Source organism: Muscardinus avellanarius (genome assembly GCF_963383645.1).
Source record: "Muscardinus avellanarius genome assembly, chromosome: 9".
NCBI lineage: Eukaryota > Metazoa > Chordata > Mammalia > Rodentia > Gliridae > Muscardinus > Muscardinus avellanarius.
The window spans coordinates 86,764,848-86,788,085 of NC_137795.1; the positions used below are offsets into that span (position 1 = coordinate 86,764,848).

General features: G+C 41.9%; 1 protein-coding gene across 4 annotated transcripts in view; it reads right to left on the reverse strand.

Annotated features, from left to right (window-relative positions):
- GRM8 (glutamate metabotropic receptor 8) overlaps nt 1-23,238 on the reverse strand; it is a gene marked incomplete at both ends in the record, with an annotated part of 808,352 nt that overhangs the window by 446,938 nt on the left and 338,176 nt on the right. For all 4 annotated transcript variants that reach the window (XM_080701339.1, XM_080701337.1, XM_080701340.1 and 1 more), the window contains 3 exons: nt 10,765-10,902; nt 12,068-12,222; nt 13,343-13,478. In XM_080701339.1, the coding sequence (XP_080557465.1) occupies nt 10,765-10,902; nt 12,068-12,222; nt 13,343-13,478 (429 nt within the window). The remainder of the gene's footprint in view (nt 1-10,764; nt 10,903-12,067; nt 12,223-13,342; nt 13,479-23,238) is intronic.

Sequence of the window (23,238 nt, forward strand, 5' to 3'; positions counted from 1 at the left end):
CAGATCCTCTCTGTTTTGTTCTCCATACACTGATTCTGTCTCACATGGTCCCATTTAAAGACTAGTGATGACCAAGTTAAAGGAGATCTCTTTTCTCAGCTTCATAACCAACTAACTTCTTCCCACACATCCGAATTAGTATACCTGACAGGTTCCTTAAATTTAGTATATTCCAAAAAGAATTCATCACCCTCCTTTCCCTTCTCCTTCCTCAATCACCCATTTTTTTCAGGAGTGCTCTCAGCCAATGACTCAATTTCCCAGACCATAAATCAAGGTGTCATTCATGTAGTAGCCTCTCCTTAAACAATTGATTGTCAAGACGAAACATAACTCTTAAGCTGTCTCTTATATCCATCTACTTTTGTTCACCTCTAGTGAAGAGTAGCCATCATGACCTAGGTATCTCTGGAGGAATCACCATAATATCTAGCTGGTTTTTCCTCCTTCAGTGTTGTGCCTTACAAAAATATTCTCCACATTACAGCCAGAATAATCTTCCTAAAATGAAAATCCGATTATGTCACTGATCTGCTTAAAGCCTTTTAGCGCCTGTTCATTGCCTTTCAAAACAAATTTCAACTCCCTCGTGAAGCATTGCAAAGCCTTGCATTCTCTGTCCTTACTCTCTTACTATTCCCCCATCTCCTCTCTATGACAGCCACCATAGTAAACTTGTAAAAATCCTCAAATTGCTATCCTCTCTCTCATCTGCTGGTACTTTTTCCTCCCTCTAACTGAAATAATAATTCCACTGATGACTTCTTCATTTTGTCTAAATTTTTTCATGTATTAATCTCAACCTAAATGACATTGCTCCTTTCCCTCACCATACAATAGTTCTCCCGGTGGTACACTTCTATTCTCTTTATATAATGTGTTCCATTGCAAGAATTTGGCTCAATTATTCATCTTCTCAAGTGTTTATCTTTTCTAATCCCATCATTCTCTGGAGCCCATGTAAGCCCCATGAGGGCAAGATCCATTTCTATTCTGTTTACTAACATGCCGTGGACATGTAGAAGGTACTTGACAAAAAGTAGATAATAATAAGCTGAATTGAATTCATTGATTTATTTAACAAAGATTTTAAGGAAGCCTATTTGTGCCAAATGCTATCCAAGGCACTAGACACAGCGAAGAATGAAACAAAGTCTGGGCCTTCATGAAGTCTATGTACTTGGGATCGGGGGAGAGAATACATAAACTAATAAGTAAATAAACATGCTTAAATTGAGTGAATGAATACATCCTTAATTGATATTCCAAAGTTGTCTTCATTGTTCTGGTACCTCGTTAGAGGTAGTCTGAAAAATAAAATAGTATCCCCTTAATAAAAATAAACGAAGGTTTTAAATATTCCAATTAAAATCTGACCTATGAACACAGTCCTATGTGTTGCAAAACCATACTCCCATTCTTTAACCACAGCAGTATGGCCACAAGTTTAAAGACAGAACTTGGTTTCTTCTTAAATTAAAACAAAGATCCTTTTGTAATCATTTGTGTTAAGCTTTTCCTTTGTTAAAACATACCCTTCCAACAGTTAAATTCTTACCAAATGCATGCCAAACTATCCTCTATGCATCATATCTATAGGACTATAATTAAAAGCAAAAGGACTACTCAACTCAGCCATCATTATTGACCAATTTAACTTAAAAGACATATATGCTAAATAAATGTTGTTCTGAAGAAATAGGCTTTGCCTACTAGCAACCTACAGAGGACTTACTTCATTTTTTAACTATTCTCTTTATAAAGCATACCCTCCTTGAGAGGAGTTAACAATGTCATAAGTAATCAAAAATAATTAAGACTCTATAGGAGGTTTGTTCAATTAACCTTAGTAAACTTATAGTACTTTATTTTAGGTGTCCTTTGTTCTAATGTACCCAATTCTTTATTCAATTGGATAGTTCTTTTGTTCAGATATGGTCCTAAAGTTTTGTGTAATTCCCTTCTAGTTTGCCATAATATCTATGGGCCATGATATCTATAGGATTCTATCATATTCCATGGTTTAAAGGAATCCTAACATAAAGATTTTTTAAAATATAAATCTCTCTCTCTCTCTCTCTCTCTCTCTCTCTCTCTCTCTCTCTCTCTCATTACTTGGTAGTACTGGGGTTCCTGGAAACCCTTCTACCTCTGGGATACACTCACAGACACCTATTTTTTATATTTTTATTTGGAAACAGGGTCTCTTAAGCCAGTGAGGCTGGCTTCGAACCTGCGCGATCCTCCTGTCTCCACCTCCCAAGCGCAGGGATTACAAGCATGGCCACTATTCCCAGCTAAATATTTCTTTTGTGACATAAATACTTAGCACCTTGTATTATCTGCTTTGTAATATTGGAGGGATCAGAAAAGAGACACTAACTTTTTCTGATATTGAACCATCGACATACACTTTCTTTGTGTGTTTGATTTGGCATAGTTTTAATGACTTAGTTTCCTCAACTAATAATTAATAACCATTGAAGAGAAGAAAAATTTCTTAGGCTTCTATACTTTGCCAATTGTTTCTGTCATCCTCCTTGGCTCAAGCCTGCCTATGAGTTTTCAAATAACTAATTCTCAGAAATGCTTAACCGTCACTTCACTGCTAATATTTCTTTCTTCGTTTCTGAGTTTTTCAGTATAATATTCCAGTGATCACCCAGGGTACATTCAACTCCCACTCAACCAGGCTAATGACAGAGTTTGTTGTGGGCTTTGCAGAAAGGGATTTAAGTCCATAATTCATTTTCAGTGTGAAGGATTTATTTTTCTTTTTTAAGTTATTGCCTGAGAAATGGGAGAGTTTGTATATTCTTAATACTCTCATTGCTTCCTCAATTCTAGAAGAATTAGTGTTCCCAGACCAAGGGTACCCGTATGATTACCTTACTAGTCAGAGAGATTCACACAGGGGGAATATTTACTATTACATGGTCACCGGAAGACATTCAAGGCACTATGCCAGGAAAAAGAGTAGAATGACTCAGTGTTACTAAGTCTCATGCTGAGAAAGGCCTTCTGAGTAAGAAAGAGTCAAGGAAAGAAGGAAGGATCAAATCACATGGCAGATCTCCCCTCACCCTCGGGTGGCCATAGGCTTTAGACAACTCACATAGGCCAGATAGGACTTAATTTCTTGTTCTGATAAATGGAGAAATTGAGCTAAATGATTTCTGTGGCCCTCTCCAGGTTCTCTACTCTATATGCATTTAGGACTGAAAGAACAGTTTCTTACATTTTCAGAATATTTCTGGTTCTTGACATGGCAAACGTTGTAATATGCTTTGCAGATTTTGGAAATACAGGTGCATCTGTATATAGTTCTTTAAACTTAGTAATTAAGCTTTACACTCTCAAATTTCCTAATGAGAAAACACATACGCGCGCGTGCGCGCGCACACACACACACACACACACACACTCAAGCACTTATTACTATATACTTTACTGACCTAAATACTTATTAAAAATATTATATAAAGCACAGGCTATTGATTGCACATTTTTGCATTTGATTATTTATATTTAATGTTTTATTTATATGATCCTTTGTGAGACTCAAGTTTATCAGTAAATCCTCAGCACAGCTGAATATTTATTCTGCTAATTAAGCTCCATGTGCTAGTGCTATTACTATAAGCTCACACTCATATACCCTTTTACTTAAAATGTGGCCCAAAGCTCTTTGGAATCCAGGTCACCTGGGAACTGGTCAAAAATACAGAATGGCTCACCCCAGACCTACAAAATGAAAATTTGCTTTGTTAACAAGATGTTTGCCTGATAAGTATGTACCACTAAAGTTTTAGAAATGCTGCTATACATTATAGTTCTTTCCAAAGTACTTTTAAAAATAGGGATCCTTTTTAATGTAAGGCAATGAATAAAGGAGCAAACTAACTTAGCAAAGTGAATTCTATCATTCAGAGTCATTGGACTTGGAGCAAAAATGTTCACATGTGAAAATAATCCAATCCAATCTGCATTCTAACCACATTTTCATCAGTGGGAAAATCCATCGATGGATTAATAATTTGATGAGCTTACTGATTGGTAACTATAGCCAAAAGGAGGTAGGTCACAGGGGTCATGGCCCTGGGGACCATGTATGTCTCTGGTGTCTTGCTTTCATTCTCTCTGCTTCCTAGCTTTGTTGAGCAACTTTCCTTTGCCAAGCCCTGCCGTTCTTATGTTTCTGCCTTGGAGTCAGTCAACCATGGACTAAGTCTCTGAAACCATAACCAAATAAACATGTCTTCCTATAAGATGTTCTTGTCAGATATTTTGACCCCAGTAATTGAAAAGCCAACTAGCACACCTTATACATGACTAGAAAGCAGAGACTTGGATAAAAGGTATTCTAGAATTCCTAGCAAAAAATCATATATATATAATTGAAAATCACTATAAAGACTTTTAAATTTTTACTATTTTCTGCAGGATTAGAGAACAAACAACATGTTATTTTTGTTTCTCTTTACAGCTGGTGATTTTAAAATGCTGTAATGCACCATTTCATACATAAAGCATCATAAATAGCAAATGAAAATATATTTTTAACCTGGTAAAGATTCCAAAGTAAATAATTAATAAAATAAATTGAGGATATAAATGTCAAGGAAAAATTCAAATAAAAGAGGCAAAGATTCTAGTTGCAGTTCTGAGACTAGCATTGTGTTTTTCTTCAATAACTCACTGCTCTGGTTTCCAGTTTCTTCATCTAGGAGAATAGAGAATGATTTTGATTTTACAGCCAAGCTCTAAATCTAGTGTGTCTGAAATCAATGCCTGTTTTGTTATCTCAGATGCACGTATTGAAATTCAATATGGAATCTCAGAAATGGCATAAATAAGTCATTTTGGGAGTTTTAGGGATTTTTATTTTTTATTTTGCCAAAACCAGGAGCATATGGACCAATGGTTATTTCATAGTGCTGATATAAAGGCATTGTCAGCAACAGAGTTTTACTCTAGGCAAGGGGATAAGGAGGGATGCCAGAACACATTCTAATTTAGGAAAGATTATCCTGAGATTTTTATTCTGAATCATCAAATCAAATTATAGAAATCTAACCCCCTTGCTAATTGCCCAACTCTATCATAAGGTCTCCATGATTCCCAGATGAATAGGGGAGAGCATCCACCTTTCATAGCCTTCCAAAGCAAATTGAGGACCAGCGGGAGGTAGTTACACCTGACAAGTTACCTAGATACTCTGGCACTAGAAAATAAACTGACAGGCCTTTCCGGGAGCTAATTATTGAGCCTGCTATTTGGTACGCTGACAAAATGGCTTGTTTGTGGGAAGAAACATATTTGTGCATTGCTTTTTCCATTACCACTATTTCTATCATCATAAATAAGAATCAATAGGCCATTTCATGTAGCATATGCTCACCACCATTTAGTATCTGAGTGTCAGCTGTATGCAGGCTAAGCTGCAGTGCCCCAACCTGCTGGCTGAGGATTAAAACCCAACAGACAGGGAAAGGACTTCAATTTTAACAAGACCGCATGTCCGTCTGTGTGCGCTCCTGGAGGACAGTAGAAGTCTGTCTCTGTAGCTGCAGCACACAGCCTAACACATGTTGAACTCTTCAAACACATCAGCCAGTGAGAGGGTGATGAATGAATAAATGAATGAATGAATGAATGAATGAATGAACCAACCAAAGGAAGGTTATAAGGATGTTGTATTGATAAGGGCAGAGCCACTTACAATTTATGGTAGAAAATTGAAGGCAAAGACACATGTGAGCTAGTCAAGGGGGTGCCCTGCCTTTGAAATGAGAGCTCAAACACACACACATACAAGTCCCTGCAATGTAGACTATTGGGTCCTGACTAGGGAGAACAAGAAATGGGAACCACAGTCATTAAAAAAAAAAAAATCAAAGGGAGCTGGGCATAGTGACAAATGCTTACAATTATAGCACTTAGGAGGCTGGGACAGGAGGATCACAGGTTCAAGGCCAGCCTAAGCAGTTTCACAAGACCTTCAGCAACCTATTTTTATTTTGGGGGTTGCAGTTCAGAGATAGAATGCCTCTAGGTTAGATTTAATAAAAAAAAAAAAAAAAAAAAAAAAAAAAAAAAAAAAAAAAAAAAAAACAGAGTCAAAGGGAGCCCTTGAAGAAAAGCGTCCTATTGTCAGTGAAAGTCTTGCTGAACAAAACAGTGTCAGATAAAAGATAAAAAAGCTGATAAAAAAAAGATAAGAGTAAAAATGAGGTGATGAAGGGGAACAGTGGGAGAGGAGCTGAGGCAGAGGTCTGCCTAGGGAGACAGGGTGTGAACAATGTGTAAAGACAGGGAGAAGCTGTAGACACACTTCTCCAGGGAGCCTGTGAGTGTGGGTTCAGGGAGTGGAAAGGTATCCGCCGAGTCTGAGAGCAAAATGAGGGAGGAAGGGAGGAAGGAGGAGAGAGAGGAAGGGAGAGGTCAGATAAACATCTATAAAATAACACCCATCACCACTGATAACAAGTATAAAAGAGCCCTTTTTCTCTTCTTGAGAGACAAAGGGAATTTTAAGTAGGATTAAGTAGTGGTAGCTTTCAGAACTCAGCAGCTCTCAGAAGCAATAGTAACTACATAAATAGCTAAGTGGATGGCAGGAATTACCTCACTTGGAATTTGGCCAGCATATCAAAAGTTAGCAGTACAATCACATCTTTCTGAAAGCTTTCTTGGGATTCTAGAGGGGGGAAAATAATCTCAGAAAACCGTCTGAACTGCGTTAATGTTAGGAAGAAGATGCTCCTCACTGCTTGAAAATGTTCTACCTCCTGAAAATTAATGTGACAAAAGGCCTACCCTGCTGGGAAGCTCTCTTACCCATGTAAATATATCGCCAGCATTGCCCCCAGTGGAAGCAAGTGAATACAATCACAGATTACAATCACCTAGTGCAAAATCTTAACACTTCTGACCGCAAAGGAGGCTCTAAAGGCAGTAGGGAGAAGGACTTTATAGATATCTCACCCTTTAAGAACTCCTTTGCTTTTTCCTATTGTAAGTATATAGACACTTTACGTCAAATTTTAAATAAATTTTAAAGCAATGTTCAAATCCTGGACACCTCTCTTCACTAATATCCTATAAATTCTCCCTCTTAAGTACATTTGTCTCCTAACATGGCAGATCACCTTCCTTCTATCCCCCAAACAGAGGAAAGCTGAATGTGGTGGAAATTTGGGGCACAAATGTCTTCTTTTACCATCTGGAAGCTTTCATACATTACTGTTTTCTGTTCTTTCTTTATAAACAAAAATGTTGTAACATTTTAATATTTGTTTGTTTCCTACCCAGAGACAAGTTATTTCAAGTATCCCCCACGATGGGCTATGCATCAAAATATGTTTACTGACCTGGTTCCCTAAGAGTGCCTTTGCCCCAGCACTTGCAGTAAACACCATTTTAATTGCACTAGAAATAGTTCTAATTGGACAAATTGTTATAATTATGGCAACACCCAAAGAAGTGAAAGGACGCTCAAGCGGACCTGCCACCAAATCTGGATTCTACAACAAACCAGTTCAGCATTTATGCCTAAAATAAATATCCAGTATATGCCGTCGACAGATGCTAATGAGATAGTTACATATCTCAACTTACTCGAAAAATATGAGTTTGGAGGAACTGGTCATCCTACAGCAATCTATTAAAAATGATTTGATCAGCTAGTAACTGATTTCCTACAGTTAAATATACATGTATATGAGTTCTTCCACCTTGTGACCTGACATGGTTTCATTACTGCAGTGCCAACAACAGGATCTGAACTTGTAGAGGACTGAACAAAACTGTTTAGAACTCAGAATTAAACACAATGCAAAAATATATGCTGGTGGAAAACATCTTTTTCTGTGTTTAGACTCTTAGCAAAACTTCTATAAACTGATCCCTCTTTATTTCCTATTATTGCAATAATATACATCCTCTTCTCCAATAAGCTGGACCTCTTGCCATTACCACAACCCCAGGCCTTGCCCAGCTCCAGGCCTCTGACCTGCAGACCCACCACCTCCCTCATCTAGGATGTTCTTTCCCAAATCCTTCTTGTTATCACTCACTTCCCTCCTCCTCGAACCTTTAGATTTGGAAATTCAGACTTGTAAACATACATTGCTTGAGCTTCTTCAGTAATTATGGCCAAATTTTGCATTTAAGCATGAAATTTCCCACTATAAATATATATATTTCCTCCCCATACATTAACCCCCATTATTTAGAGATAATAACATCCTCTTCATGTCCCATCCTCAAGTTTCCTCAAGATCCCAGTCCACATTAATCTCTTTCTCTTGCCTTTAGGAAATTGCTCTTCTTCCTCTTTTACCTGAAAGATGTTTAAACATGTCTTGTTCTTTAGAAACCACCATCACTGCTTCTTAACCATCACTGGTTTCCTGCTGGACTTAACTTTCTTCTTGAAACAGCATCTTTACCTCTACTTCCTCTGTTCGGCTCTCAGCCCCTCAGGATTTCAAAGTCTCTATCATACTTCTTATTCCTCTGCGACATCTCTCTGCAACTGCATGTGATCTGTCCTCACCCTGGAGACTGAGACAACCCTGGCTCTCGCCCCCCTCCCTCCCTGGGCCCACCATTCTGTCCTTTCTCTTGTACTGGCTCCTCCCCTTGAGTCATCTGACATCTGTTTTCTTCTTTTCTCAATGCCTGATAGCAACTGCATCTGCCCTTTCATCTCTGAGTCTCTAGGACTCCCTACTTTGAATTTTTAGTGACCTCTCTGTAGGGTCCCAGACCTTATGCTGCCACCTACTGGGCAGTTCCAAGGAGGCTGCATCAGAACCAACCCAAACCAGTTCCCAAACATCTACCGTTCATTTGACCATTTTCTCTGTTAACTAAATATTTCACTTTTTTTTTTTACCCCCTCACATCCCTGATAGAAATTTGACATTTACATTACCAACCCTGGCCCAGTCCTCAGTGCTCACCACTTGCCATAAAGACTACAGACAGAGAATCTAAGCTGCGTCGGTCCCTGTCCCTCGCCCACACCTATACAGGCAGTGGCTGCCCATCGCAAGGCTGCTGGGCGAGTCCCCACTGCCTCCTCTCTCCCCCTGATCCCTACTCCTCACCTGTCTGTCAGAGGATCTTCTAGAAACATATATCTGAGCAATTTTCTAGATAAAAAGCCCCAAATCATTTTGTCCTGTAGTTAGATTTCTCCACTCTGAAACTTCTGGAAAGAACTCCAGGACCACTCATGACCTATTTCTTTAGCTTCATCTGCCACTAGTCTCCTTTCACTCATGAGACTCACTCTCAGTCCAGCTTCCCAGAGCTTTATTTGTTTCATCTATACTTTGAACAAAAAGAATCGTTCTGGCTGTAGATACTGGAAGGCACTGCTGCCGTGTCTTCACATGGCTGACAACTTCACATGGTAACTAGGTCTCCTCCCAAAGGTTATTTAGGCTAATTGTCCTTGGGTCACGCAAACTAATGCCATCCTCTCTCCCAGTCCCATGCAGTCCCTCATTCCTGTTTACTATGTTGTGTTTCTCCTAAGCACACCTCTGCATCTGGAAATACCTGGTCACATACATGTGTATGTATTTCACATACATTAAATGTCCCCTCTCATTAAATGCAAGCCCTGTGAGAGCCCCTGGTCTCTCTCTCCTCACTCATCCCAGCTGCTGAACAGCACCCCCCATGGGAAGCCGAAGTCACCTATTTTCACATCTTTATCTTCTGATTATATGTCTGCTGTATCATTTAGCATATGACCTCTTTTATTTGAACAGCTATTTCCAAAGCAAGTGAAGTAGAAGAAAAAGAGGATGCATCAAAACAATCAGTGAGGGACAAAATAAAAGAAGTGAACGGTTTACAAAACACAAATACATGTTCACATCTCCAAGTTTTTAGTGTAGAGGATTTATGCAACTCTGTTTTCTTTGTTAAGTAATTACTTCACTCTTTTTTCTAGATCCCCCTACAATTGTCTCTAATGTTTTATGCTATTTTTATCCTAATAGAAGCAGTATTCTTTAAATATCATTTTCAATACATTAGTTTCTAATATATATATATATATATATATATATATATATATATATATGTATATATATGACATAAATGTGTTTACACTAAGCTATGACCTTGATAAAATTACTATTTGTGTTAAATAATTGTTAAAACTTCATTGTTTTCAGTGAAACAATCATATTATCCACAAATAAACATAGCTCTATTTTTACATTACAAAATGCACATTCAATATCATTAGTATTTTTAAATACAAACAATAGAATAAAACATCATAGCTGCTTTGCTAGGATGGAAAATAATAGAAATTACAGGGGACATGGGTTGAAATAGCTGAAAATCACTGCCTTATAGAAACTTATGATTCATCATTCTTACTACATTGTGAGTTTCCAGAGAGCAATACCATATCTTACTTATTTGTCTATATCCCATCAAACCTAATAAAGTGCTTTTGCAAAGTAGACACTTAATAAATGTTACTCAAATATAACTGAAATATCCCAGTGCTGCACATGACATACGTTCAATAAATATTTGTTGGTTGACTGTAGGAACCAATGAGCAAACCTAAGCTTTTTGAATGATCAGTACATGCTCAGCTCTATTGAGAAACTATAATAAGGGGCTCAAGGAAATAGAAGATACCCTCAACATCATTCACATAAGACAAAATAAACTTCATTTTTTAAGGTAAAACATATAAATCAAGGAAAATATTTAAGTGGCTACCTGTGCATTTCTTTATGTGACTGTTCCTTTTTCCATGTGATCCTAACTTGCATCCAAAATTCTCCTCCCAAAATTCTGCAAACCACACATTTCTTCGATTATTGGCAAGAGTCCGGCTTCTAAAATATCGATCAAATCCTATTTTAAAGAAAAAATTTATCTCAATATTCATTCAAGATCAAAACTAAATTCTGTCAGAACATTTAAGTAGATACTATGTTGATATATATATAACAAATGAGGGAGAGTCAGTAGTTCAGAAATAAGAATTCTCTTATGGAAAAAGGGTCAGTGGGTAGTATTTCTACTCCTACCCTTTGCACCTGGCTCTAGAGTTCAGTCTAACTCAAAAGCCCATTGTCAGTGTCATCCTTACAAACTTTACACCTCTCAGGGGCAGAAACCATTAGCCTTATTTCACATATCTCTCTCTCTCTCTCTCTCTCTCTCTCTCTCTCTCTCTCTCTCTCTCTCTCTCTCTCCCCTTCCTCCCTCCACCCCCCTTTCCCTCCTCATCTCCCTCTCTCCCTCCCTCCTTCTCCCCTCTCCCTCTCCGCCTTCCTCTCCCTCTCCGCCTTCCCCTCCCCCCTTCTTCCTCTCCCTCTCCCTCTCTTAGCATGTATCAATATTTCAGACTTTCCTATGTCTCTACTCACTCCAAAATTTATATCTCTCCTCCTTGTTCCATTTGCAGTGCTAACGTAATCCTGGAGAGTCATGGGTTAGTGGGCTAAAGTGTTCTTTTGTTCAGGTAACCACCTCATCAAAAGGAGATTATCTAGAAATAATGCCCTACTCCAAAAGATAATTTTAAAAGTAGAAACTTCAGTCTTCAATCACTGTCAGAACCATTTGTAAAGATATTTGGGAGACTGACTTTCATAGGTGCTCCAAATTTTTCTGTTGCATTTATTTATATATAGAATCAAACTAGTGCCATGTGTCTTTTCTTATAAATCAAGCACTTTCCCTCTGATATGTTATAACCCTCATAAATGCCTATGGAGATGCACAAACTTAAATTGCAATTACTAATATCATGAAAATATTTAAAGCTAAAACATTTTCATTTTTAATGAAAAAATCTAATGTGTGTGTGTGTGTGTGTGTGTGTGTGTGTTTATAACCCTCCCACACACACAGGGTTACACAGTTACTATATTGACAATTCTGCCATCAGAGCTAACCATTCTATTCAGAGTTATCAATAATAGATGTATTGAATTATGTTCTGATCCTCTAGCTTTACCTTTGTGTTTTGATCCAACTGGAATGAAACAAATTCTCTATGATGCATCCTTACCATCAATTGATGCTCTTTTGGGCAAAATTGTCACAGCCCCTTCTGCAATCTCCTCCTGCTGATAGACAGGTGCTATTTTGGATCCCCAACTATCAGAGCCAATCCAGAGAAAATGCCCACTTTGGTTTAATTTTTTTGCAGCTTCCAATATCCTCCTATAGGAAGAAGAAAGAAAGAAAAAGGAAAGAAAAAAAGAAAGAAAGAGAAAGAAAGAAAGAAAGAAAGAAAGAAAGAAAGAAAGAAAGAATAAATATACCACATTATTCAAGAAACACTATAATGATGCATATTCTAAAACCAGTGGTGTGGTTAGAATTTGTCCAAATTTCACATATTGAACAATCCCTGAAGGCATATGTGAATGGCTCAGAGGCTAGCTTGGAAGAGGTAATGAGGCTTAGATGACGGTGGGGCCCCCATGATGTCATTGGTGGCTTTTTCTTTTTTGCGGGTCTGGGGATGGAACCCAGAGGCATTTGACCTCCGAGCTACACCCCCTGCCCAATTTTTTATTCTTTATTTTGAAACCGGGTCTCACTAAGCTGCAGAGGGCCTCACTAAGTAGCTGAGGCTGTCCACGAACCGCAATCCTCCAATCTCAGCCTCCCAAATGCTGGGATTACAAGTGTGCGCCACCACGCCCGGCTTGCCATTGGTGGCTTTACGAGGAGATGAAGAGAGAGCCAAGCAAGGAGCTACTGTGCCTTGCTGTGTCCTGTTCCTTATCATGTCATGAGCCAGCAGAAAAGCCTGCACCAAATGCCAAGAAGATGCTGGTGCCATTCTCCTGGACTTCCAGAACCATGAGCAGCATAAACTTATTATTTTTTTTAAACCAGTTACCAGTCTGGTATTCCAGAGATAGCAACAGAAAGAGGGCTGAGACAACTGCTCTGTGAAGTTAAATATACACAGTAGGTCACTGTTAAACAATTAGTCAATCATCCTAACTGCTTGAATCATATCATCTCCTAAAGGAAATATAGCAGAGACTTAACTCCAGCACCTGTTAATTAGCCCAGTCCTTAACCTCATTCCCATCAGTCTATCAGCCTTATTTATCTCATCTCATTCAGTCCCAGGCTTTAGACCATCATCGGCATTTAAGATGTGGTAACTAGAAGCCTGTCGTCTGTAACAGAAGGCAGACTGTAATCACAGGAGAACTTAGAAATTCCAGAGAAATAGCATAAGATTCACACTGAACATGAAATATGCTTGAAAAAGGTGTGGGGCACAAATCCAATTTTTCACAGAGAACAAAACAATCAGTACCTGATGTCATCCTCATTGGCAAACATAATCACAGCTCGAGCATTAGGTGTTTCTAGCAGGCGCTTGATAATTTTTTCAAATTCTCCAGGTCTTGGTTCACGTGGGATTTTCTGTGATTGAGCAATGCAAACACCACCTATTAAAAAAAAAAAGCAGGTAACTCAGAAAGAGCACTTATTTAATTAAAACTTGATGAGGTCAACACTACATTATAAAAGCACATGATTCAGTACAGGATATTGTTTCTCAAAACCTTTGCCATTCTTACTTATTAAAAGTAATCATATTTACATTATAATATGTGCATCAAATAAATGATATCAATTACTTAATTATAGGTGAATTTGGGCTTTTCCCCTAAATCTAAATATTTTTGTGGAAGTATATGAGAGAATCAAAATGGTTAAGATGTGTGATGAGAAGAACGGAGTGGAAGAAACACTATTTTGATCTATTTAACATAAGCCAAAGGACAAGTTACTGAATTAATAAGAAGTCTGAGTACATCTTATAGGTGAGATCCATATTCATAATCCAGGTTCTTTGCTACTTTTACTTATTAATAGGCCTCATTTCAAGTTTATTTCATTTTATTGCTTATAATAGTGCAGGAAGATTTTCATGCATCAGCATAAGAATATGCATGAGACAAATAGTCTTTAAGGAAATTTGAGATGAAGGTAAATATCCCAAAAACCACCATAAAAATCAAAATGTCAGAAATCTCATTTAGAAAGAAAGAAGGGAAGACTGATATAAAAAAGAGGAGAAGGAAGTAAAGGAGGAAGAGGGAAGGGGAAGATGAAAGGGAAGGAGGAATGGAGAAAGAGAGAAAGAAAAGCACTCTTCTTCTGGTCTCTCCTTCTAAGGCAATGAGATGCTGAAAAGAAATTTTTAGAAAAGCTATTTTCCTCTGAGCTGGAACTGGAGAAGAATGAGGTTTCTCCAATTGCAGCAGAGTAGAGGGAGAACATTCTGAAACTAAGAGAGAAAGCAGTAATAGCAATAGGTTTTAATTTCATTATGGTTTAAACAGGCTTTTTTGAATCAGCTGTGAATTAAATCACGATTAATACCATTGTTTCAGGAGGTAAAGCCACCTTTACTTATAAAAAATTTAATACATTTAGTTACCCAACCATTTTGAATGCCATTATATACTATGCATTTGGCTCTCAAGACTGGGAATGCATAATGGAATCCAAGAGATATCATCTAGTGTGGGATGATATCTAGGCATCCCAATACATTATCTTGGAATAGGTGGTAAATCACAGAATTAACAGGACGCATCATGCAATGGGAGCATGAAGGAAAGAATAACAAAAGCACATGAAAAAGCTAAATTTTAAAGACCAAACACACAACCACAGGAGGATAAAAATGGGGCATTTGTAGTAGAGCCCAAGGTGTAAAACAACCTAGCTGGATCATTGCCCATGGTGGAAGCTGGCTGGGGTCAAGGTTAGAAAGAGTAACCAGATCTACGCTGAAAATGTCAAATGCTACAGACTGAATATTAATACACAGAAACTTAATCCCCAGTGTGATGGTATTAGAAGGTGAGATCTTTAGGAGCAGATTGGTCACAAGAATTAAGCCCTCATGAATGGAATTAGCTCCCTTGCTCTATCTGCCATGTGAAGACACAGCACAAAGGCAGCTAGCTGTCTGTGAACAAAGAAGTGGACAGTCACCAGAATCCAATCATACCCACACACTGATCTTGGACTTCCAGCCTCCAGAACTGTGAGACTTACATTTCTGCTGTTTATAGGCTACCCAGCCCAGAGTGATTTGTTATCACAGACTGAATAGACTAGGACATCAAATGACTTTATCCTGAAGACAATGAGAATCCATTAAAAACTCACAAGCAAGAGAATTACATGATGAGCTTTATGCTTTAGAAAGAAAACTGAGGTGGCCATGCAAAGAAAAATGTCTGACAGTTGACAGTAGGTCTCCGGTGCTCTAGTGTGGGTGATCAGACTTAGTGTCTGATGCAGTCAGGTATGACTAACCAGTGCTAGAATACTAAAGGCTTATTTTTCTGTTAAGTGTGAGAGCAATCAAAATTATTCCTGAGTTATAAATACTCTTACTAACCTTATAAAATACTTTTCTGTGATAGAAACTGCTCATAATCCATCCATTGAGCCATGCTGCTACCTAGAGTTAGCTACCTACTGATACACTATTAAAAATGTGATACTCTACTTATTCCTTTAGTAAATATTTATCAAGTGTCTAGTATTGTCTGGTATGTAATGGAGTGTGAATTCAATGACAAATAAAATGGACATAGTCTCTGCCTTCATAGAGCTTAGAAATGGTATGGGTAAATAAAGTTCATGCAAACAAAAATAAATATGATTATAAAAGCCCTATAAGGAGGAACAGAAAATCTGATTTGAGATTGAGAAATTTTCAGTAAAGCTACCCTAAAGTGATATAATTTAGCTGAGTTCAAAAGAAAGAAGGATGGTGGAGGAGAGTATGGGAAAGGGCAGGGAAGAGCCGTGGCATTAGTGAGAGAAGAGGAAAGGAGTATGAGAAAAAGATGAGAGGTTGACCAGAGTATGCATGGCTTTGCAAGGCCTGGGGATGACCATGAATGAAGTCTTTGACTTCCTCACTAAATGTTTTTATTTCATCCATGCTTGAGTGGCCTGTAGGAAAATGTCTCATCAATGAGCCATGCACATCACAGAAAGAAAATGGATGAGGACTACTGAAAATAACAGGAAGGCGATGAGCCCAGTGAGGCCGTTACTAGATCAGGTAGCAGAAGATGATTGAAGCAACCGCTGCTGGTGCTAGAGGGCATCAGATAGGGTTGAAGTAGAATTTCTAAGTTACAACCAATGTGGCTTTGCATTGAGTTAAGTTGCGAAGCAATGGGAGATAACTGCCTTCGTGACCAGTTATTTGATGAAACTATTAAACAAAGTGAAACTGAGATGGTGAGAGCAGGTATGTGGAGAAGAAAATATTAGAGACACTTTGTCTTCGAAGTCCTCGTGGAACATCAACCTGGAAAGGAGTCTGAAGCTAAAGAGAAAAAGGAAATGCAATTGTAGTTTTGTCAAGTGTTGATATATTTTGTTTAGTATTTAAGTCCACAGCAGGAAAGAGGATGACAGACAGAGCTCAGAAAAGACCACCACTGGCTTTGGAGAGGGAGCCAGTGAGTAAGACTGGGAAGGAGAATGACACATTTGGCGGAAACTTTTTGAACCAGTCTATAGGTATTTTCAGAATTGTGTATAGTTACTTTAAAAATCAACAAATAAATAATCTGTGGTGAGTGAAAATTATAGGTTAACTTCAGAAATGCAACACCAAAACTTTAACACTCTCTAAGGAATGAAAGATGTCTCAAAATATGATTGTCCTTTAAATGAAATTGTTGATTATTTAAGCATCCTACTAAGGACATGTTTTATCCTGATTAATATTCTGAGATTATTGCTGACTCCAGACCCAAAAGAAATGAAACAAATGAAATCAAAGACAACAAAAGAAATGTATTATGCCTATTTTAGATGAGGCAAACAGGAAATCCAGACGTGTAGTTTAGTCTGATTCATTGACTGACTTTTTTCACTAAGGAAGTAGCAGACATTTTTATTTGTAAAAAGCTGAATTAGTTAGGCTGGATTTACACATAGTCTAAATCCATTTCACTTTTTTCTATTCATTTTTCTCATCTTGCATTTGTCAGATTGATCAATTTCTATTTTCCTGGAAAGAGATGTTATGAAATTAATTTATTTCAGTTGAACAAATAATTATGGAGAACCTGCTCAACATGGCATTTTGCTGTTTGGTGCCTTATAGATATTTCATTAAGTTGTAGACTGATTACTTCTCAAGTGACTGGAGTTAGGAGATTAGGATACTTCTCTTGGCCCCGAAACTCATTCACACTTTCTATCTTCATATCAGTCAAAGAGCCAGGCAGTTAATCCATTCATAAGCACTCATGGTCTACTATATTTCAGGAGCTATAGGCATTCGAAAGATTGCCTGTTCTCAGTAGCCTTATAAGATAATTGAATGACAAGATGTGCACATAAGAAGAGTCATGCAAGAATGTAAAATTAGATAATGATGAAATGCAATAGCAAAGATATATCAAAATCCAGTAATAAATGGCAAATGAGTCCTTCCCCCAAAGAGTCCCATGACTTCATACAAAAAAGGAATCATTACATACTGTTAGAATTTTGTTTAAAAATATAGTGAAAGTCACCCAAACATTCAGTCCTAATGAAAGATACACTTTCCATATAATATTCAACATCAATTGTTTAATTGCTTAAAGAAAATCTCTCTGTTTTGATTTAACCTCTGGGTGAGTGGAAGAGAAGTTGCCTTTCATCAAAGAATATATCCATTGCATCCATTTTTCCAGCTCTCACTATAATTGAGATTACTAATTATGTACAATTCAAGAAACACTGTCTTATTCTGCAAATGTACCCAGTTCTGTAAAAAATGAATTTTATAGCTTAGATTTAAGGGAGAAAATATTGTATGGAGAAAATTGGTTGTTTTCCAATTACAATTGGTTAATTTCTAGAATTTCCTGTCTTCTGTCCTTGAAAACTGTGCAATTATTCTCCTTTTGATTATTTAACCATAACTTAATATTATTTTTTGAATTGAACAATTTTTGTATGCTTTACAACACAAGTTGCTGCTCTTTTCCAGTTTCATCCGCTCTATTATACCATCACTATGCCAAGTGGCAGCATTATAAGGCCGTATATGCTGCCACTTGGCATAGTGATGGTATAATAGGTCTTTCTGATCAGAAGACAGAAACATGGGTATCAACAACTTTCAAGAGACTGGAACCCATGTTCAAAGCCAGAGCTATCTAGTAAGTCTAGACTTTTCCCATCATCTTGCCCATCCATAATTGACTATATCTGTATTGACTATATCTGCAGCTTAATGGTTTGGCGGATGTGAATGATTGATGGATAAGATAAAACATATTTAAAGACATTTAAAAAACAGCAGGTTGTCCTTTGTAAATCTAATTGACAGCTACATAGATACAGTACTTCTGAATATTAAAAACTTAATTAAGATACTCAGGATTCATGCAGATTTTGAAATGGCCTTAAACTTGTCCAACATATAGCTGCTCTACTCTCGAAACTCTGATCATTTTTGTATATGCATGTCCTCGTGAGACTTTCCTGAGGCCTTCCATCTTCTCCTTTATTTTTACAATGACACAACCATGATAATTATAATATTTGTCTTCTATTTTATTATCTTTTTCCTTCTCTCTCCTTCGACAAGAATGCCAAAACTGATGAATCTTGTTTTTAACATTTGACATCATACCCCCATTACCTATCACCATTCTCGGTACATAGAGATTTCTTTTTTCTTTTCTTTCTGTTTTTCTCTTGTTGTTTCAGAACTGGGATTGAACCCAGGGGCATTCTACTTCTGAGCTACACCCCCAGTCCCATTTTTTCTTCTTTATTTTGAAACAGGGTCTCATTAAGTTGCTGAGTGTGGTTGCAAACCTGTGATTCACCTGTCTCACCCTCCCAAGTACTGGGATTACAAGCATCCGCCACCACACCTGGCTCAGAGATTTCAACAAATATTTGTGAAATGAATAAACACAAGCCATGATACACACTGCTGGGATCGAGAAATAGAAATGCGATGGCCTAGCTTTCATAGACTTCTGTCAAGCAGAGAAACAGTTGGCTACACATATTTCATTTGTTTGTTTTGGTTTGGTTTTCTATACTCATATTGGTGCTCTATACTTTCACATCGTAATGTAGTTTAAGCTGGGTGTGGTGGCGCACACTTGTAATCCCAGCATTCGGGAGGCTGAGACCGGAGGATCGCGGTTCGCGGACAGCCTCAGCTATTTAGTGAGGCCCTCTGCAACTCAGTGAGACCCGGTTTCAAAATAAAGAACAAAAAATAGGGCAGGGGGTGTAGCTCGGAGGTCAAGTGCCCGTGGGTTCCATCCCCAGACCCGTAAAAAAACAAAAAAAAACAAAAAAAAAACAAAACATAATGTAGTTTAGAGTGATAGTGAATAGTGATAAGCCCACAACACTTGGTGAGGTTTCCTGTGGCTCCCCTCCTGCTCCCAACCCACTTCCCTGCACAGGATATTGAGATTGACAGGGATACTCTCATATACATACATAATGTCAGTGAAAGTGATTCCTTCATTGACTCTCCGTCTCCCACACCCTTCCACTAGACCACCTCCCTGCTTCCACTGAAGTTTCTCCTCAATTATATGAAGCCCCTCTGGTATCCTGGCGACTCACGAGCTTCCTTATATGAGAGAAAACAAAAGACCTTTCACTCTCTGTGACTGGCTAATCTCGCTTAACATAATGTTCTCCTGCTCCATCCATCTTCCTACAAATGGAAATTAGACCAGAGACTTTGAAATTACTAGAAAAGAGCATAGGTCCAACACTTCCACATATAGGCACAGGGAGAAACGTCCTCAATAAAACCCCAAAGCTCAGGAAATTAAAACAAGAATTAATAACTGGGATGGCATTAAACTAAAAAGTTTCTGCTCATAAAAAAAATCATCAAGGCGGCGCACAAAAGCCGGGGCCTGGGTCGCGGGACCCTGGGCCCCGGGCCGAACTGCGCATAGCACGCCAGACCCCTGGAGAAACCAGGCCCAGTAAGACGCTGGGTTCTGGGCGGGGGTCGTGGGCGGGGCACGCCTAATGGGGCCCGGGTCGCGGGACTCTGGGCCCCTGCCGAACTGCGCGTAGCATGCCAGACCCCTGGAGAAACCGGACCCAGTAAGACGCTGGGTTCTGGGCGGGGGTCGCGGGCTGGGCACGCCAGATGGGGCCCGGGTCGCGGGACTCTGGGCCCCAGACCGAACTGCGCATAGCATGCCAGACCCCTGGAGAAACCAGGCCAAGTAAGACGCTGGGTTCTGGGCTGGGGTCGCGGGCTGGGCACGCCAGATGGGGCCCGGGTCGCGGGACTCTGGGCCCCAGGCAGAACTGCGAGTAGCACGCCAGATCCCTGGAGAAACCAGGCCCAGTAAGACGCTGGGTTCTGGGCAGGGGTCGCGCGCGGCGCACAAAAGCCGGGGCCTGGGTCGCGGGACCCTGGGCCCCGGGCCGAACTGCGCGTAGCACGCCAGACCCCTGGAGAAACCAGGCCCAGTAAGACGCTGGGTTCTGGGCGGGGGTCGTGGGCGGGGCACGCCTAATGGGGCCCGGGTCGCGGGACTCTGGGCCCCTGCCGAACTGCGCGTAGCATGCCAGACCCCTGGAGAAACCGGACCCAGTAAGACGCTGGGTTCTGGGCGGGGGTCGCGGGCTGGGCACGCCAGATGGGGCCCGGGTCGCGGGACTCTGGGCCCCAGACCGAACTGCGCATAGCACGCCAGACCCCTGGAGAAACCAGGCCAAGTAAGACGCTGGGTTCTGGGCTGGGGTCGCGGGCTGGGCACGCCAGATGGGGCCCGGGTCGCGGGACTCTGGGCCCCAGGCAGAACTGCGAGTAGCACGCCAGATCCCTGGAGAAACCAGGCCCAGTAAGACGCTGGGTTCTGGGCAGGGGTCGCGCGCGGCGCACAAAAGCCGGGGCCTGGGTCGCGGGACCCTGGGCCCCGGGCCGAACTGCGCATAGCACGCCAGACCCCTGGAGAAACCAGGCCCAGTAAGATGCTGGGTTCTGGGCGGGGGTCGTGGGCGGGGCACGCCTAATGGGGCCCGGGTCGCGGGACTCTGGGCCCCTGCCGAACTGCGCGTAGCATGCCAGACCCCTGGAGAAACCAGACCCAGTAAGACGCTGGGTTCTGGGCGGGGGTCGCGGGCTGGGCACGCAAGATGGGGCCCGGGTCGCGGGACTCTGGGCCCCTGCCGAACTGCGCTTAGCACGCCAGACCCCTGGAGAAACCAGACCCAGTAAGACGCTGGGTTCTGGGCAGGGGTCGCGGGCTGGGCACGCCAGATGGGGCCCGGGTTGCGGGACTCTGGGCCCCAGGCAGAACTGCGAGTAGCACGCCAGACCCCTGGAGAAACCGGGCCCAGAACAGAAAAAGATAAAGAAAAATATCGGAGAGGTGGTAAGAAAGCCGTTATGGATGCCAGGACACTGGAGATGCAGACAAAACTTATCTAAATGCACTGGAACTTACGGAAAAATTCGCCGTGAAAGAGGACTGCTATTTCTCTATATTGTTAAGAATCTCAGACATCACATATAAGGAGAGAGTTTAGCGGAGACCAAGGAGAAATGCGGTGCTGAAAGAGTTCTTCGCGATGGTGGTAGAGACTTGTATTCAGGAGAAGCAGAAACCGGATCTTACCAACTTTATTTTTTTGGAGAAATTACACCAAATGTCGAATGCTACCATCACGCATGCTTAGGAACACTGGACAACATTCAGAGTGGAAAAAGAGCCTGGGAAGGATTTGAAACGGTGGAGGCAGTGGCAATGCCAGTGGCCAATATTCGGGGGAGGCAGAGATCTGATACATTACAACTGGAACCTTTGAAATACTAACCACAGAGACTGTGATCGGAACCTGCTGAGGGGTTAGGCGGGCGCCGGGGCCAGTGGCCGACATCGGAGCTTGCTGTGAGGCAGGGCCACTACTGAGGCCTCCGTGGCCGGGATTGGAACCTGCAGAGGGGTTAGACCGATGCTGGGGCCAGCGAGGCCGGCATTGGAGCCTGCCATGATGCAAGGCTTGTGCTAGGGCCTCCGAGGTCGGGTCCGGAACTTGCTGAGGGGTTAGGCCGGTGCTGGGGTCAGCGAGGCCGGCATCGGAGCCTGCCGTGAGGCAAGGCCAGTGTTGGGGCCCCCGAGGATGGGACCGGAGCCTGCTGAGGGGTTAGGCCGGTGCTGGGGCCAGCGAGGCTGGCATCAGAGCCTGCCATGAGGCAAGGCCGGTACTTGGGCCTCCGAGGCCAGGATAAGAGCCTGCCGAGGGGTTAGGCCAGTGCTGGGGCCTCCAGGGCAGAATAAGAGCCTGCTGAGGGGTTAGGCCGGTGCTGGGGCCAGCGAGGCCGGCATCGGAGCCTGCCTTGAGGCAAGGCCGGTACTGGGGCCTCCGAGGCCAGGACAAGAGCCTGCCGAGGGGTTAGGCCGGTGCTGGGGCCAGCGAGGCCGCCATCGGAGCCTGCCTTGAGGCATGACCAGTGCTGGGGCCTCCGAGGCCGGGATCGGAGCCTGCCGAGGGGTTAGGCCGCTGCTGGGGCCAGCGAGGCCGGCATCAGAGCCTGCCTTGAGGCAAGGCCGGTACTGGGGCCTCTGAGGCCGGGATCGGAGCCTGCCGAGGGGTTAGGGCGCTGCTGGGGCCAGTGAGGCCGGCATCGGAGCCTGCCGTGAGGCAAGGCCGGTACTGGGGCCTCCGAGGCCAGGATAAGAGCCTGCTGAGGGGTTAGGCCGGTGCTGGGGCCAGCGAGGCCAGCATCGGAGCCTGCCTTGAGGCAAGGCCGGTACTGGGGCCTCGAGGCCAGGATAAGAGCCTGCCGAGGGGTTAGGCCGGTGCTGGGGCCAGCGAGGCCGGCATCGGAGCCTGCCGTGAGGCAAGGCCAGTACTGGGGCCTCCGAGGCCAGGATAAGAGCTTGCCGAGGGGTTAGGCCGCTGCTGGGGCCAACGAGGCCGGCAGCGGAGCCTGCCGTGAGGCATGACCAGTGCTGGGGCCTCCGAGGCCGGGATCGGAGCATGCCGAGGGGTTAGGCCGGTGCTGGGGCCAGCGAGGCCGGCATCGGAGCCTGCCGTGAGGCAAGGCCGGTACTGGGGCCTCCGAGGCCAGGATAAGAGCCTGCCAAGGGGCTAGGCCGGTGCTGGGGCCAGCGAGGCTGGCATCGGAGCCTGCCTTGAGGCATGACCAGTGCTGGG